Source organism: Grampus griseus (genome assembly GCF_964374135.1).
Source record: "Grampus griseus genome assembly, chromosome: 1".
In the NCBI taxonomy this organism is placed as follows: Eukaryota; Metazoa; Chordata; class Mammalia; order Artiodactyla; family Delphinidae; genus Grampus; species Grampus griseus.
In genome coordinates, this window is record NC_139017.1 from 58,343,403 (window position 1) to 58,355,967 (window position 12,565).

The 12,565-nt window shown below is 41.7% G+C and overlaps 1 protein-coding gene across 2 annotated transcripts in view; it reads left to right on the forward strand.

Annotated features, from left to right (window-relative positions):
- The window catches only part of PAPPA2 (pappalysin 2), a gene marked incomplete at its 5' end in the record, with an annotated part of 281,240 nt that overhangs the window by 103,662 nt on the left and 165,013 nt on the right, over positions 1–12,565 (forward strand). For both annotated transcript variants that reach the window (XM_082656927.1, XM_082656928.1), the window contains one exon: positions 11,905–12,198. In XM_082656927.1, the coding sequence (XP_082513053.1) occupies positions 11,905–12,198 (294 nt within the window). The remainder of the gene's footprint in view (positions 1–11,904; positions 12,199–12,565) is intronic.

Here is a 12,565-nt window from a genome sequence, read left to right on the forward strand (position 1 = left end):
GCAAGCATCTGGCAGAAAGCAAAGCAATAGCTGCATGAGGGGGTAAGGGGAAGACAAAAGCAGCAGACATGAGCTCTGAGGGGAGATATCCTTCCCTCACCTAGAACTTTTATAGGGGATCCCCTCACCCGAACAAAGCTTGACTTCCTCCTAACCAAACAGTTGACATTGAGATTAGGGTGTTACATCAATTGTGACACATTTGTGCACAATGCGGGTGAGAAATAGACATTGATTTGGCAAGTGGGAAGTCTCTGTTAATCTCAGCCCAATTGTTCCTGTGGAGTATGGGTGCAGGAGCCAGCGTGGGAGAGGTAGAAGAATCCACAGGAGGTAAAGGGAAGCACACTCTGGTGCAACAAATCACTGAATGGTTGGGCTAGAGCAAAGCAATTTTGTTCCTCTCCACTCTGTCCCCTCTTCACTATGCCAGAGTGGAGTGATTCTTCCCCAAGACAAGGAATAAACAGGACATGTAAACTGGAGCACACCATGTCCATATGAGGACTTAGAGCATCATTAATGAGACAGGCTACAGGACATGAACAGGATGAGGACTGTTCCTTGGAATTACTCACTGGCTGCTACTGTAGATTATTTGTCAGATGATAATATTCAGCAAATGGGGTAATTTTAGGTGCCTTGGAATTTCAAACATAGTGAACACTCTTGGATATTGAAACTTTGGAAAAAATTATCCTAGGGTATGAACTAAATGCCCTGAAATTGGGGTGTCCCAAAGATAGGTTTATACGTTTATAAGTAGGTGGAATAAATAATCACCTTTGTGTGTGATGCCTTGAAAGATCGCCTTTCTTAAAATATGTCCTAGTAATCATTGAATCTTTAGTGCCCAGAACAGTACCTGACACTGAATAGATGCTCAATAAATGCTGAATTGATAAATCAATTGTAGAAAATATCTTTCCTGTTTATACTCTGTAGTATGAGGCTGTGGGTGTTTGAAGCACCACCGTCATCCAGAAACAAGGAAAGGAGTACATCATAAGTCTCCAAGGCCTCAGTGATAACATCTTCAGTTTTCGTTAATCAAATGACTTTTCTCCCATGGTATGGGAGGTGTTAGAAAGCCCGGAGTGAGGGAGGCATCCATGTGATACTGGGAGTATCTAATGAGGAGGAAGTGCCACGTGGCCTTGGCTTCAGAGTGGTCCAGCCTGAACGCCAGTTCTTCTTCTCCAGATTGCAGGTTCTTCTTCCATAGCTTGAGCAGGGCTAGTGGTGTTCACCTGTCCCCGATGCCAGGCCTAGGGCGGGCCTCCACCCCCGTCCCTCCCCCAACCCTGTGGGATGCTGGGCCACATTGCAGTTCTGAGTCCCCAGGGGCCACAGCCGAGAAGAGTGAGGTGGCTGAGCCCTGGATAGCTGAGGAGACATTGAAAGAACAATGGCAATAGAAAATCAATACAACATGAAAACAGGAATCTGCTTCCTGAATGGATTGGAAAATCAGGGACTAGTAGAAGACTAGCAGACCACACAAAAACGCTCCTCCATTCTTTGTTGCTGTGGCTGAAAGGGTCTTGGTGCTCTAGCCAGGTTTCAGGCCTGAGCCTCTGAGGTGGGAGTGCTGAGTTCAGGACATTGAACCACCAGAGACCTCCCAGCCCCATGTCTCCCAGAGATCTCCATCTCAAGGCTAAAACCCAGCTCCACTCAACGACCAGCAAGCTCCAGTGCTGGATACTCCATGCCAAATAACTAGCAAGACAGGACTACAACCCCACCCATTAGCAGAGAGGCTGCCTAAAATCATATTAAGTTCACAGACACCCCAAAACACACCACTGGATGTAGTTCTGCACCAGAAAGACAAGATCCAGCCTCATCCACCAGAACACAGGCACGAGTCCCCTCCACCAGGAAGCTTACACAACCCACTGAACCAACCTTACCCACTGCGGGCAGACACCAAAAACAATGGGAACTACGAACATGCAGCCTGAGAAAAGGAGACCCCAAAGGCAGTAAGTTAAGCAAAATGAGAAAATAGAGAAACACACAGCAGATGAAGGATCAAAGTAAAAACCCACCAGACCAAACAAATGAAGAGGAAGTAGGCAGTTTACCTGAAAAAGAATTCAGAGTAATGATAGTAAAGATGATCCAAAATCTTGGAAATGGAATGGAGAAAATAAAAGAAACATTTAAGAAGGACCTGGAAGAACTAAAGAGCAAACAAACAATGATGAACAACACAATAAATGAAATTAAAAGTTCACTAGAAGGAATCAATAGCATAATAACTGAGGCAGAAGAACGGATAATTGACCTGAAAGATAAAATAGTGGAAATAACTACCACAGAGCAGAATAAAGAGAAAAAGAATGAAAAGAATTGAGGACAGTCTCAGAGACCTCTGGGACAACATTAAATGCACAAATCAAGCCTAGTAAATTTAAGAAAATTGAAATTGTATCAAGTATCTTTTCCGACCACAACACTATGAGACTAGATATCGATTACAGAAAAACTCTGTAAAAAATACAAATACATGGAGGCTAAGCAACACACTACTAAATAACAAAGAGATCACTGAAGAAATCGAAGAGGAAATCAAAAAATACCTAGAAACAAACGACAATGAAAAAACGACAACGCAAAACCTATGCGATGCAGCAAAAGCATTTCTAAGAGGGGAGTTTAGAGCAATACAATCCTACCTCAAGAAACAAGAAAAATCTCAGATAAACAACCTAACCTTACAGCTAAAGCAATTAGAAAAAGAAGAACAAAAAGAACCACAAATTTGGCAGAAGAAAAGAAATCAGAAAGATCAGATCAGAAATAAATGAAAAAGAAATGAAGGAAACGATAGCAAAGATCAATAAAACTAAAAGCTGGCTCTTTGAGAAGAGAAACAAAATTGATAAACCATTAGCCAGACTCATCAAGAAAAAAAAAGGGAGAAGACTCAAATCAATAGAGTTAGAAAAGATAAAGGAGAAGTAACAGCTGACCCTGCAGAAATACAAAGAATCATGAGGGATTACTACAAGCAATTATATGCCAATAAAATGGACAACCTGGAAGAAATAGGCAAATTCTTAGAAAAGCACAACCTTCCGAGACTGAAGCAGGAAGAAATAGAAAATATAAATGGACCAATCACAAGCACTTAAATTGAGACAGTGATTAAAAATCTTCCAACAAACAAAAGCCCAGGACCAGATATATTGACAGGTGAATTCTATCAAACATTTAGAGAAGAGCTAACACCTATCCTTCTCACACTCTTCCAAACTATAGCAGAGGGAGGAACATTCGCAAACTCATTCTATGAGGCCACCATCAACCTGATACCAAGACCAGACAAAGCTGTCACAAAGAAATAAAACTACAGGCCAATATCACTGATGAACATAGATGCAAAAATCCTCAACAAAATACTAGCAAACAGAATCCAACAACACATTAAAAGGATCATACACCATGATCAAATGCAGTTTATCCCAGGAATGCAAGGACTCTTCAATATACGCAAATCAATCAATGTGATAAACCATATTAACAAATTGAAGGAGAAAACCATATGATCACCTCAATAGATGCAGAAAAAGCTTTTGACAAAATTCAACATCCATTGATGATAAAATGCCTCCAGAAAGTAGGCATAGAGGGAACTTACCTCAACATAATAAAGGCCATTTATGACAGTCCCACAGCCAACATCATTCTCAATGGTGAAAAACTGAAACCATTTCCACTAAGATTAGGAACAAGGCAAGGTGGCCCTCTCTCACCACTATTATTCAACACAGTTTTGGAAGCTTTAGCCACAGCAATCAGAGAAGAAAAAGAAATAACATGAATCCAAATCGGAAAAGAAGAAATACAACTGTCACTGTTTGCAGATGACACAATACTATACATACAGAATCCTAAAGATGCTACCAGAAAACTACTAGAGCTAATCAGTGCATTGGGGAAAGTTGCAGGATACAAAATTAATGCACAGAAATGTCTTGCATTCATATACACGAATGATGAAAAATCTGAAAGAGAAATTAAGGAAACACTCCCATTTACCATTGCAACAAAAAGAATAAAATACCTAGGAATAAACCTAACTAAGGAGACAAAATACCTGTATGCAGAAAACTATAAGACACTGATGCAAGAAAGTAAAGATGATACAAACAGATGGAGAGATATACCGTGTTCTTGGATTGGAAGAATCAACATTGTGAAAATGACTATAATACCCAAAGCAATCTACAGATTCAGCGCAATCCGTATCAATCTACCAATGGCATTTTTCATAGAACAAGAACAAAAAATTTCAGAATTTGTATGGAAACACATAAGACCCCAAATAGCCGGAGCAATCTTGAGAAAGAAAAACACAGCTGGAGGAATCAGGCTCTCTGATGTCAGACTATACTACAAAGCTACAGTAATCAAGACAGTATGGTACTGGCACAAAAACAGAAATATAGATCAATGGAACAGGACAGAAAGCCCAGAGATAAATCCAAGCACATATGGTCACCTTATCTTTGATAAAGGAGGCAAGAATATACAATGGAGAAAAGACAGCCTCTTCAATAAGTGGTGCTGGGAAAACTGGACAGCTACATGTAAAAGAATGAAATTAGAACACTCCCTAACACCATACACAAAAATGAACTCAAATTGGATTAAAGACCTAAATGTAAGGCCAGAGACTATAAAACTCTTAGAGGAAAATATATGCAGAACACTCTATGATTTAAATCACAGCAAGATCCTTTTAGGCCCACCTCCTAGAGAAATGGAAATAAAAACAAAAATCAACAAATGGGACCTAATGAAACTTAAAAGCTTTTGCACAGCAAAGGAAACCATAAACGAGATGAAAAGACATCCCTCAGAATGGAATAAAATATTTGCCCAAAAATGGGCAGAAGACCTAAGTAGACATTTCTCCAAAGAAGATATACAGACTGCCAACAAACACATGAAAGGATGCTCAACATTACTAATCGTTAGAGAAATGCAGATCAAAACTACAATGAGGTATCACCTCACACCAGTCAGAATGACCATCATCAAAAAATCTACAAACTATAAATGCTGGAGAGGGTGTGGAGAAAAGGGAACCCTCTTGCACTGTTGGTGGGAATGTAAATTGATACAGCCACTATGGAGAACAGTATGGAGGTCCCTTAAAAAGCTAGATATAGAACTACCATTTGACCCAGCAATCCCACTACTGGGCATATACCCAGAGAAAACCATAATTCAAATAGAGTCATGTTCCACAATGTTCATTGCAGCTCTATTTACAATAGCCAGAACATGGAAGCAACCTAAGTGTCCACTGACAGATGAATGGATAAAGAAGGTGTGGTACATATACACAATGGAATTTTACTCAGCCATATAAAGAAACGAAATTGAGTTATTTGTAGTGAGGTGGATGGACCTTGAGTCTGTCATACAGAGTGAAGTAAGTCAGAAAGAGAAAAACAAATACCGTATGCTAACACATATATATGGAATCTAAGAAAAAAAAAGAAAAAGGTTCTGAAGAACCTAGGGGCAGGACAGGAATAAAGATGCAGATGCAGAGAATGGACTTGAGGACACGGGCAGGGGGAAGTGTAAGCTGGGATGAAGTGAGAGAGTGGCATGGACATATATACTCTACCAAATGTGAAATATATAGCTAGTGGGAAGCAGCCACATAGCACAGGGAGATCAGCTCCATGTTTTGTGACCACCTAGAGGGGTGAGATAGGGAGGGTGGGAGGGAGACACAAGAGGGAGGAGATATGGGGATATATGTATACGTATAGCTGATTCACTTTGTTATACAGCAGAAACTAGCACAGCAATGTAAAGCAATTATACTCCAATAAAGATGTTAAAAAAAAAAAGCAAGCCTGGAGTGCTTGCCCGTTGTGGGTAGGAGTGGCTGAAAGAGTTTAAAAGGAGATAAAAAATGACATCAGACTTTGCAAAATCTTTACCCTCTACACATTCTTCTCTTTGTTCAGTCTTGTCCCGAACTAGGACTTCTTTCTAATGAGACCACAGGCTGTAAAACTAAGAAGCCAATATAAGATTTGGAGATGAATGGTTCCTGGGCTGGTTCTGTTAAAAGTTTGCTTCATTTTCTAAGCACTTGTGATTTTTTTTAACCTTTTCCATTTCTTTCTTTCCCTTTGTCTGTCAGCCCACCTCTGCCACTTTCTTCCCTTGCCCTGCTCCAAAGTGCTCCTTCCTTGGAGCCCCACACATTTTGATAGCTTTGTCACTTCCTTGCAGAGTGTGACGGGGGGAGTGTGTCTCAGCCAGTAACTGGAAGTAATTATGGAGGCACCTGCAGACCAGCTCTGAACCTCCTTGTTTTATGGGCATATAACATTCAGCCCTAAAAGTTTTACAGAACTCTTTTAAAGTCATTTCAACTCATGTCCTTTCCTCAAGCTGCCTGAGTTTCCTTTTTGTTTTGTTTTGTTTTGTTTTTAATAGAAGTGACTTTGGGAATCATTCTCTTTGCCACGTGCTACTCTGGCGGTCTTGTGCTTAAGCTGGGAAAAGCCAGTTGGAACTTGGATACAGCATCACTTTGGGAGCTTGGCTGTCTGCTACTGAGATTTAATCTTTTAATCAGCAACTTCTCTCTTTTCTTCCCCTGCACCATCCTCTGGACCACACAACAACCCTGTCTTAGTGTTTTAGTTCGTCTCTTATAATCAAGGCTGAAAGTTCTCCTAAGAAGGTATTTGTGCTCCCCGCCAGTCCATTAAGCAACAGCTGCGCCACACATGGCCACCAGTTGCTAAATCCAGAAAGCCCCATTCATATTATGTTCTATGTACAAGTAAGTGGTACTGGCATGTAGTGAGTTCACGTTCCAGTACAACATTCAGGTATGCAAGAAATGTAACTTTTATTTATTCTTCTATAATGAACTTTATACTTATTTTGAGCCCCGCTGTTGCTGGGTAGTAGAGATTTATTCTTAGTCAATTGAGTTTCTTTTGCCTGGGTCTGTATCTAACTGCAGAGCTGACTTATAAATGCCAAGGCCATAGATGGAAGGATCCATTTCGTCCTTAGTCATCAGGTGATGCTGGTAACCTAAGATGACCCTTGTTCCTATCACAGGGTCCTTCACCTTCAGGAATTCTCTGGAAAGCTCTCTATCACCCTGCCCTCTTAGCCTCACTGGTCAGCATTATTCTTTAGAACTAGGCTCCTTACTCAGGAATCCATCACTGGAATGAGGAAAAAAAACCCCTGTTGTCAGATCACATGCACCTATCTTGAATCTTTATCCCTTTACTGGGATCTCAAAAGATGGATTACAGTCCATTTTATCTGGACCAGCCACCATCTATACATTCCCATTATTTCCTTTTTATCTCTTTTCCTCCGGCTTAGGAGAATCTTTTCTAGGCTAAAATGTGGTGGTAGTGTTGGTAATGTCAGGCAAGGATTACTTTCCTCCATTTATCCATCATGCTGGCTAAACCATGGAGTCCTCTCAGGGAATGGTATAGGTTTTGGAAATCTCACATCCAGATAAAGGACTTCTTTCCTTGCCTTTCACTCTGTAATGTAAGGTAATGAACGAATGCAGGTAATGAACGTATGCAAGAGAGTCTGGCAGTAGGGTAAGGGGGAGGGAGGCAAGGAACCACTTGGGTGAAATGTTAGTATTTCCAAAATGTTGCCCCTCAATTCACACTATTACTTCAAAATTTCCCCTGAGTAGGTGCTCTTGGTCTGGTGGTCAGTCCCTAGGAAGCCTTGTAGGACAGGCGTTGGGGAGGTGAATGAGAGTAGAGAGAGTCTAATAGTCTAATAGTGTCTCAGAGTGAAGACTGAAGGGCCAAGGTATGGTTGAAACATATATTGACATGTCCTTCTACTTCCTGTTTCAAAATGGCAGATGAGAGCAGAGAACACAAAGGAAGGAATTCTATTGTAGGAAAGGGAATCCCGTCCCTCCCATCCTATCACCACATTTATCCCTCAATTATGTTTTAATTTTATCCTTCCAGATGAGAAGAGACAAAAATGAACAGTGTTTTGTTTTGTTTTGTTTTGTTTTGTTTTTTGCGGTACGCGGGCCTCTCACTGCTGTGGCCTCTTCCGTTGCGGAGCAGAGGCTCCGGACGCGCAGGCTCAGCGACCATGGCTCACGGGCGCAGCCACTCCGCGGCATGTGGGATCTTCCCGGACCGGGGCACGAACCCGTGTCCCCTGCATCGGCAGGCGGACTCTCAACCACTGCGCCACCTCTTTTTAAATTTTGACCAACATTCCTCTTTAGATTTTGAGTCTTATGCCTCACTCAGACTTTGGCATGAGCGTGTGGGGGGTGTGTGTGTGTGTGTTATTTTCATCAAAATGTGAAAGAACTTTTATAAAGTAAACCATGAAATAGGTTAATGTCTTTCTTCCCTATATGGGTGTATCAGTGTGTGTGTCTCTGAGTGATTAAAACCCACTCCCCTAATAACTTAACCAGTTTGTTTTAGCTGCAATAAAGAGGGATTGAGAACAGGGTGGGACGCCCATGCTCAGGAGAGAGGAAGGAGAGTGCACCCTTGCGGGAAGGGTGTGAGGATGAACAGGCAGTAAGTGGATCACTTGACCATCTGTAGCAGATAGAGAGTAGATGTCTCCGGCTGCTCATTCCCAGCCTTTCCCCTTCTCAGGCTACTGAGAGATGGGAGTCTGGGAACACAACTCACCAAGCCGAGGTGGTGACGGTCCATAACACAAATTTCTCCACGTGGTTTTTATGATTGTCTCACTCAGTCCTGCATGCTAGCTCTCAGAGGCACAGGAAGAGAATAGGAAGGACTCTTAGCCATAAGCCTGTGTAGCCCCCTCACTTTACAGAAGAGACCCTGGGAAAGGTTAAAGAGCAGGGCCAGTGTCACACAGCTAGTCAGGGTCAGGACCACATTTCAAAGTCCTTAAGTTCTAGTCTATAACCTTGGGGTCTACTGGACAGAATTACTGTAAGAGGTCCAGGGTCTTGGCCTTTTTCCTTAACATAGGCTGGTGTACACAGCACTTACTCCTGAATGAGAGTATGCACTATTCTAATTATATAGTAACTAAGCTCATTACTAGGTGTTCCATACAGATGATTTGGGGCTAGAAGTATCATCTCCCTGGAATCAAAAGTATAACTGTCAGTAAATATGTTCAAAGGCTTATGCTTTTCGTTAAAATTTAAGTGCCGTGTGGTTAAATCTATATTCTCCTGCTTTGGGGATGTGTGTTAAGGGTGCTGTGGTTGAGAACTCTGGCCAATTGTCCTTGATATGGAGGAGATTTGCTGGCAGGGCTGAGGATTTGCATGTTTATGCTTTTTCCTCCTCTTATAAATAACCAGGTTTATTGAAAGGAGACTGTGAATATTTTTAGATTTGGAAAAATCTCATTTGGACTTGAGGCAGAGACTTCTAGAGGTTGATAAGAAGCCTACTATTATCATGACCATGCTCATATCCACTTTGAGTGCCCTAAGGCCACACTCCCAGCATATGTCTTTGACACATGCTACTTTTGCTAGCCCTTCTTCCTGGAACCTTATTTCTGTTCAGCTCTAGTTCCTTTCTCTGCTGCTGGAGGAGATCCCAAGAGAACTTGTCTTGGACTTACCATAGGATGAGGAGGTATTTGACATTTGCTCAGGGGCAAGAATGTGGATAGAAGATAACTATTGATTGGGAGGCTTTTTGGTCTTTGGTAGTATTTCATGAATTGCGCTCCGAGTAATTCAGTATTCCAGATGTCAAAAAGTATTCTACCCCAAACAGGTTCTGTGTTCAAATAAATTTGGGGCACAAAGGATTAAACAAAATTGCTGCAGGACTTTTCAGAACCTTTGACAAAACAGTTCTCAGGTACAATGTGAATCTTCCAGAGAAGGTATGGCATGCTACCTTTCTTTCTTCAAGCATATTTAACCACTGATACTACTTTTTTTTTGCAAAGTATCACCCAGGACCAGAGTTTATGAACACAATTTGGGAAAAACTACTCAGCGTAGATACTCAAAACTTATAGGCAAGTTGTAGCCTTTCAAAGTTTGATTCTGGCAAATGGGTATAGGCAATTTGGAGAGAACAAAGACATGTTCTGTTAGAATCCTCATTGATGTGAAGGTCGATATTGCTGTTGGAGAACTGAGAGCATAATGGTGAATAACTTTGATGATAATTATTACTGAAACTGGATATGTAACCATGAAGTGGAAGGCATCTTGAAAGATGGAAATATCTCATTTTACCAGGTTTATTCAAATACTGGACACCCTGGATGTTTTTGAAATAGATCTGTTTTCAAACTAATTTTTACCTAATAGGTTGATATAATAATGATGCACAAATGTATAAAATTATACAGAATATATTTTTATAAAAGGAAAAAATAATGTTGAATGTTTACTGGAAGTAATAGAAATGATAAACAAGGAAGATGAGGTCTAGCTTTGTTTTAGATGTGAAAGTAGACAATATATCTCAGGACAAGTCTAAGCATGGCTTGGTTAATGTCAGCATGTCTGGGCAGACTAGAATAAACTAGAACTTGGATTTAGAAACTGCCCTTTGCAATAAGGTAGTCCCTAATAAGGCAGACTGAGCTGCCCATTACAGAAACCAATGGGTGTGGCACCAGATACCCTGGTGACTGTATCCTGCCCATAAAACCATGTATGTAGTTGTCTATAGGGTATTGTATAGAGTTCAGGAATGGGACATATTGAATATGATCTGGCAAAAGAAAGGCAGGGCTATTCTTCTGGGGGGCCTGCTATACTCAGCAGACTATTGATACAGGGAGGACTTAGGTAGGAGGAATGAAGCAAGTCTGGGGAACTGGGATTGGATCTGGGACACAAGGGCAGGATCAGCCTGGAAATATAGCTAGGATGACTCTGGACACCAGAGGGTTGGTCCAGAGCTGTTGACATTCCCTGTTCCAGGTACTGGAGATGAAGATGGGTCTGATCCTGACAATGTTTAGGGGTGGAGAAGGAGAGTCTTCAGTGGGGAGAAGAGAGAAGCAGGGATTGGGAACTAGACAGATAGAAGTTGGGACACTCAGAGATCCTTAGCCTTTTCTTTTGTAATATACAGTGATACCACTAGGTCTTTCATCTAAGCCCAGATTGGATGCAATGGATGGAACTCTTCTCTGAAGCACCTCCCTTGGTGTTCTCAGGGAGATTTGGGAGGAATGAGAGTGGAGCAAATTCCTGTAGTGCCCATGACATTCAGAATTTCATGGTAGTTCAGTTGGACTTGTCTTTTGTCTCAATGGTTGTTAGCTCCTTGAGATTAGGGGTCATAAAATCAGAAGCAGCATGTACAACTGTCATTTACTAAACTCCTTCAATGTGCCAAATGCTTTAAAAAAAGGAGTGCTCTCATCTCCACTTTACCGACAACAAAACTGAGCTTCTAGAAGGTCAGATAGCTGTTCAGGTCCTCAGAGAATCGCATGTGCTTTCACTTAGACCAATGGCTCTCAACCTGGGAAGTTTTAAAAAATACTGAGGCATGTACCCCATCCTCAACTGTTTGGATTCATTTCACTGGGGCTGGCATTTGGACGTCTGTATTTTTCAACAAGTGATTTTAATGCACAGCCAGGGCTGAGAATCCTGGCCCTCTATAATGTCACCTTGTCTGTATTATTATCCCTGGCATTTAATACAGCACTCACCCAAGACAGAGGTTAAAGACATGTTTGCTGATTGGTTCAGAAGGTATTTGTGGCCAGAGGGAAGACCAGGGACTGAGTGCCACTAGAAGTTAGAAAGCATCCCCTTAGAGGCTGGAATTGAACATTCAATGTTTATCAGCAGACAGAGGGTGGCTGTTCATTACATGCTTAGAGATGTTTGCAAACCTTCCATTACAGGTGGTGTTGTCCTCAACCCAGCCTATTATGGCATGCCTGGCCACACCAACATCATGATCCATGAGGTGGGGCATGTCCTGGGACTCTACCATGTCTTCAAAGGGGTCAGTGAAAGAGAATCCTGTGACGACCCCTGCAGGGAGACGGTGCCGTCCATGGATACAGGAGACCTCTGTGCCGACACTGCCCCCACTCCCAAGAGTAAGCTGTGCCAGGACCCAGAGCCTATCAATGACACCTGTGGCTTCACCCACTTCCCAGGGGCTCCATTCAGCAACTACATGAGTTATACAGGTATCACAACAGTCCTGATGTCTTTGTTTTTATTAAGATTACATGGGAGCCTTTTGGGGCCGGGAGGGTGGAGGTATGGGAATTAGAGAGGATTATCAAGCAGTCATTCATGCCAGAGAGTTGAAGTGTATTTGTCATGGCATATTCTTTTTTTTTTTTCATGTCTTTGAAGAACTTAAAGAAATATTGAAATATTAAGGGGTCTCATTGCCTAGATTCTCCTCCACTAAAAATTAAAAGATAAGTGTATTTCTATCTCAGTTAAAAAGAGGGAAAAAGCCAAAAGCCCTCTTGAGAGCCCTTTCACCTCTAGAACTTGGTTATTTTGCTTCTTTCCCATATTCGTAGGGATTTACTCTGAAGGAGA